We start from the raw sequence: 5,935 nt of genomic DNA on the forward strand, positions 1-5,935 counted from the left end.
GTTAGTTGATGATTGTGGTGATGGAGGTTTGTTTGATTTGATTATAGGTTTTAGTTTTAATTATGTAGGGTTTGATTTTTATTTTGGTTTAAGTTCTTTTGATTTGGTGTGGTGACCGGTGGTGGTTGGTAAAGGAGGCGAATGAGATTGACTATGGTTGTTGAACGGAGGTTAGCGGATGTGGAGGTGTTGCTGGAGAACCTTTCTCTTTCGCTCTACTCAGTTTCTCACTTAAAAGATCCCATACACCATAGGTTTCAAGTTTTTGAAAAAAAAAAAAAACGCAGATTTCACATTGTAGTCAGTGGTGGTGCCTAAATAGGTGGATGGTGGTAGTGTGACTGTCAGAATAAATGGATGGTGGTTGCCAATGGTATATGGTGGTTTTCGGTGACCAATGGTGGTTGTCAGTGACCGATGGTGGTTGGATGCAAGTGGGAGTATGAGTGGGTCCCATGTCTATAATTGATTTCTTTAATTAATAAATAATATACAGATAATAAAAAATGAAAAAGAAAATACAAATGGAAAAATAGTCTTTTTACTTTTTCCAGGTACGAAAAACGAAATGAAAGCAAACTATAAGGACGGTCTGAGTACAAAACAAAAGATAATGACCTGACAATTTTTTTTTACAAACCACATGGACGATTTCAGTAATTTGTTCTAAAAGAAAATATTCACCCACTGTTAGTGTAAATTACACAAATCGTCCCTCATGCAGGTGTCAAAATGCACGTCCAGTCCCTATTTTCAAAAATTAACTCGGATCGTCAATGAGTTGCCATTTCCTTACACGTTAGTCCATATCGTCGTTAGCCGTTAGTGGTTGCCATTAAATTGTCTCACGCTCCTTGCACGCTTGTTAGGATCGTCCCTCGTTTGTTTAAAATTTGCACGTTTCATCAATCATTTGTTTAAATTTGCATATTGTATCCTTAATGGACATAAAATAACTATATTACACTCACTATTTTATTTTTAATCTAATTATAATTTATTTTGTATTTACCACAAATTAGATTCCACCCCCATCCAACTTACCCTAAAATTCTAACTCAATATATCTTTGTCCCCTATTTTTTTCACTAAGATCGTCTCCTAAAAAGCTCTAACATTATAACTTTTGTCGGTTCATTAAGTGTCGGAGACGGTAAACTCACCAGAGCAAAGAAACATAAAACACGCATACCTTGTATGTGTGTGCTTGTGTGATGCCAAGATAAAGGGAAAGAGAGTCGGAGATCTATATTCCGATAATAAATTCATTCGGATATGTGATCTAGGGTACGCCAACAACAATTCCCTTTGCTGCTATCCTCTCTTATCTTCTCTGTTTAAATATGTGATTTAGAGTACACCATTAACAACCCATTTTTATATGGATTTCACATCTACACTCCATTCACGGATCTATATTATGACAACTCCTATCTCTTCTTCGGGTGGTGACAGGTAGTGGTTGCAAGAGTTGAGAAAGAAGATAGGACACAAATCTAGGGTTTCGATTCTACATATCACTCCCTCTGGATTTTGCATCGATGTTGGGATTTCATAATTGATTTTAGGGTTGGGGACTTCATCTTGAAAATCAATGACAATTATAGATTTTAGATTAGGATTTGGTGTTGATTATATGTTTCATTTTATGGTTATAATATCAGATTTGGTTTGAGTTTATATTTTGGTTGTAATATTAAATTGGTGGTGCATGATGGTGGTTGGAAGAGGTGCCGACGATGAAAGGAGATGGTCGTTGGCGATGATAGGTGGTGGTTGCCCAGATTGACAAAGAGGGGGGGGGGGGGAGAGAAAGAGAGAGAGAGAGATGAAAATGGTATAAGTTTTTAAAATTTATAATTAATCTAGTTTTAATTAATGAATTATAAATAAATGAAAAATAAATAGAAAAGGGCAATATAGTCTTTTATAAAGAAAACACGGACTGAAATGATAAATTTAAAAGAAATGATTTGAGGCACTTAAACGGAAACCTCTCAAATGAGAGGTTATGGATTCAAGGCTTATGTGGTGTTTAAGATTAAATTAGTATGTGGTGTTTAAGATTAAATTAGTAACATGATAGTTTGATGTTAAAAAAAAAAAAAAAAAAAAAAAAAAAGCGCCCAAGAACGTGAAATTTACTCCTTGCTTTATTCTCCCGAGTCCCGTCCTCAACCATTTCCACAGAGACAAAATAAACCTCTGCTTCCTCCCGCCTCCGGAGTCTGAAACAGAAAAAGCCCTCTGCGCCACCGCCTTCTGCCCTGCTGCTGCTCTCGGAGCCTCTCCATATCTGTCTCTCATACTTGGTCTCTCTTTCGTAGCTGCTCTCGATCTGCTTCTTGGTGTAAAATTATTTATAATCTTTACTCCTTTAGTTGATAAATATTATTTGTTGGTAGTAACAGTTTATTTAATTGAGATTTGTCACTTATCAGTTATTAAGTATTTGTTGGTAGTAATTAACCTGTGTTGAATTTTAGTTATCAATGGTTATGCAACATAGGGTTCTTGATTTGCTAATCGGGATTTTTGTTAAGGTTTGTTAAGAGGTTAGTATTTGTTAGCTTTTTTTTTTTTTTTGGATCTGCCATTGCTACAATCTATCCATGGAAGACTTACCTGTACATGTGATGGTCGATATTCTCTCAAGACTCCCTGTGAAGACAATCATCCACTGCAAGTCTGTATGCAAGAAGTTGCTGGATCTCGTTTCCGACTCTTACTTTGTCAATCTTCACCTCTCCAGATCACCCGTAGGCCTCATGATCTACCATTACTCGGAAAAAGAATTGATGGGTCACCTGAAAATGCGTGTTTTGAAGTGGGTGGAGGTCAAAGACGAAGTCAATCACCACAATTTACACCACGACCCTGTCATGAGCCTTGACCTTAACCTTTCACCCATTTTCCAAGACTCTCAAATACTCCTAATGGGCTCAGTCAACGGCTTGATCTGCTTGTGGCAGGTTTGTGCTAAAATTGATAACATTTACATATGCAATCCAATCACAAGAGAGTACATGATCCTCCCTAGACAACAATACCATGGAAAAGGGTATGCTATAAATGTTCATTGTTTTGGTGTCAGTTTACTCTCACATGAATACAAAGTCATACGGATCTTCCAAAGGGTATTAATATTACCCCTAAATCCAACCTCATCATTATCATCATCATCTCAGCCGAGTTTATTGGAAGCTGAGGTTTACACTTTAGGCACTGGTCAATGGAGAAGCCTTGGTCATGTCCCGTATAAGATTAATGGATTCCATGGACCATATCTAAACGGCCATGCTCATTGGTCGATTGTTGTTGATCAGGATTCACTTGAAGAGATTTATGCTTTTGATTTTGACAAGGAGACATTTAAGTTGTTCCCATCTCCTCCTGTTGAAACTATACAAGGAAGTCGATTCCATTTCCGAACTTTAGCAGTTCTTAAAGGTTGTTTATGTCAATCGGATACCTTTGATTCTCAATTCACGATGTGGGTGATGAAGGAATATGGGGTCAAGAAATCTTGGGAAAAAGAAGTGATTATCAAGAAAAGTATTAGCCCCAGTATTGATTGGTTGATGTCGGGACCTATCTATCCTATTGAGCGTTTAAATGATGGAACAATTTTCATGGTCTATTATCAAGACAAATTGTTGATATATTCTCCAAAGGGAAGAACAATTGCAAATTCCGAACTTTTTGACAACTGTGTATCTGGAATGCCTTATTGTCCTAGCTTTCTTAAGCTCCAGAACTTTGAATCAGAGAGAGTTTATGTGTTTTAGAGGTTAGTAACAGGAACACCAACTATCATTTTGTTATCAAACAACCAATTTGTGTTCAAACAATTACCATAACATTTAAATGTAAGTATCTACGATTAACACCCACTACTTCATCGAAATGGATGATTTGTTCTAGCTTACGTAGGCCTTAGAACTTTCAGCTTTAGAGAGTTCGTGTGTCCTAAACGCCAGGAAAGTTTCTACTCATTTCCCATATGAGTCAAAAGAAGTCGATAGAGTTTGATTTCATTTAATGTAAAATAATGATTCAGCCTAAACCTTCTATATAAATTTATGTTTTATGTCATAATAGATCCATATTAAGTAAATTAAAAAGTATGTGGGAAAAATTCCCCATGTTGACTGGTCCATTTGGTGCTCCTCTCCCTTTACGGTGATGTCCCTACGCACTTGGAAATAAACGTGGCTGTCAATAAGACTAGTTATTGTGGGCTAGTTGTTATGGCCCACTAGTTATCATATCTAAAAATTGTCATTTGACATATAACACCAAAAGGAGGAAATGTGCAACTAATTATAACATTCAATGTCATTATTTTTTTTCGATTTATTTTTTTATATTTATAAAAACAAAATTAATTAAAACATGTTATTTAAATAAAACCTATTTTTTTAATTAAACATAACATTTAAAAATCTAAAAAAAAAAAGAATTACAACAAAAAAAAATTACATTTTCGCCCTTAATTTATTCATTTTCATTTCTGTTGTACATAAAATCAGCCAAATCTTCTCGATGTTGCTTGTGTTTTTGTGCGTCTTGAATATCTACAACACTATGTAAATATTCCGTTGTCCTAGGTTGAAATTACATGTGTCTGGGCTCTGAAGCTGAATACTCCGTAATATTTCATCATTTATCTTCAATCACCATGTTATGTATTATGATACATGCATACATAATATCTTGTAGAACGTCTAACTGATATGGTCGTGCCGCATGCTCAACGATGTGCCATTTCGACTTTAGAACTCTAAAAGCATGTTCCACATCCTTACTGTAACATCTATATTTTTTAGGTTTGCTTTTGGACCCTTGAGTTTTGATTTTGTTGCAAGAAGGCTCCCCAATATCAAAGTCCATGACTTTTGGTGTGACTCGAGTACGCGGGCCGTACGCCTTGGTACGCTGAGCGTACTAGGTCCCGTGCGAGTACGATGCGCGTACTCCGATACGCCGAGCGTACGTGGTTCAGACTAAAACCCTAATAGTTAGGATTTGTGCGCTATTTAAACACCATTATGGCCCCAGGACCTTCCCCTTCATCAACCTCCATCCCAAGATCGAGCCTCTTTGCAAACCTTAGTTCATTTTCAGCATTTTGAGCTTTTTGGAGTGATTGTGTGCTTCCTTGGTTGTGAAAAAGGATCTTCAAGGAAAAAAAATTTGCCCTCAAGACTTTGGATCCAACATCTCCTCTTCATTTTGCACCATTTGGAGGTATAAAGCTTTAAACTTGGCTTGTGTTCCTTTAGATCTTAGTTAAGGTTTGTTTTCTTCCTTTTTGTCCCCAAAGTTTAGGGCTTGATGAGTATGAGGTACTCCTAAGCCTTCAAGGTGTCTTTTCAGACGTTTTAAGGCATCTCAAGTCATAAAGATGCAAGCTTGGATCTTGATTTGTCCCCATCCAAGAGTAGTGTAGAAAAGGGTGAAATAGGCTAGGTTTATAGTGTTGGGCTTCTTGTAGCCATGCAAAGCCATAAAGTTTGCAACTTTATGGCCTCAGGGGTCTTAGTGGATTCAGATCTAAGTTTTGGTCGTAGGATCTTAAGGCATTAAGACACTTTGCATGATTTTGCATGAGGGGTGCATACATCGGGCGTAACTCCCTGTACACCGCCCGTACTACATCCCAGTCGCGATCCTCCCGCTTCGGCCGAGTACGCCAGTTGGTATGCCGAGCGTACGACCCAGTCCAGCTTGGGGTGATTTTTGGGCCTTAGTCGTTGGGCTTGTTTGTTGGGCTGGACCATGGACTTTCTTATTGATGGGCTACTTCAGATGATGGGCCCATATTGGACCTTGGATGATCTTTGGGTCTGGGCCTAGGATTTTATTGGGCTTAAGAGACTAGCTTGGCCTTGGACATTAGGCAAGTGTTGTAGGTTTTACTTTTGGGTTATGT

General features: G+C 37.5%; 1 protein-coding gene across 2 annotated transcripts; it reads left to right on the forward strand.

Annotated features, from left to right (window-relative positions):
* The first annotated feature begins 2,173 nt into the window (after nt 1-2,173).
* On the forward strand, nt 2,174-3,873 carry LOC145135773 (F-box protein At3g07870-like). Of its 2 annotated transcripts, XM_079069994.1 has the most exons (2): nt 2,174-2,555; nt 2,657-3,873. In XM_079069994.1, the coding sequence occupies exon 2, from the start codon at nt 2,769-2,771 to the stop codon at nt 3,786-3,788; it is 1,020 nt and encodes a 339-aa protein (XP_078926120.1). In that variant the 5' UTR covers nt 2,174-2,555; nt 2,657-2,768; the 3' UTR covers nt 3,789-3,873. The 2 variants fall into 2 exon arrangements, with proteins under 2 accessions (XP_078926120.1, XP_078926119.1); XM_079069993.1 differs by having other exon boundaries at nt 2,174-3,873.
* The last annotated feature ends 2,062 nt before the right edge of the window (nt 3,874-5,935 follow it).

Source organism: Lactuca virosa, chromosome 9, assembly GCF_052849685.1.
Source record: "Lactuca virosa cultivar CGN04683 chromosome 9, Lactuca_virosa_CGN04683_v6, whole genome shotgun sequence".
Taxonomy (NCBI): domain Eukaryota; kingdom Viridiplantae; phylum Streptophyta; class Magnoliopsida; order Asterales; family Asteraceae; genus Lactuca; species Lactuca virosa.

What these genes read in the sequence shown, in the direction of transcription:
- LOC145135773 (XM_079069993.1), top strand. Translation starts at nt 2,613, where the DNA reads ATGGAAGACTTACCTGTACATGTGATGGTCGATATTCTCTCAAGACTC.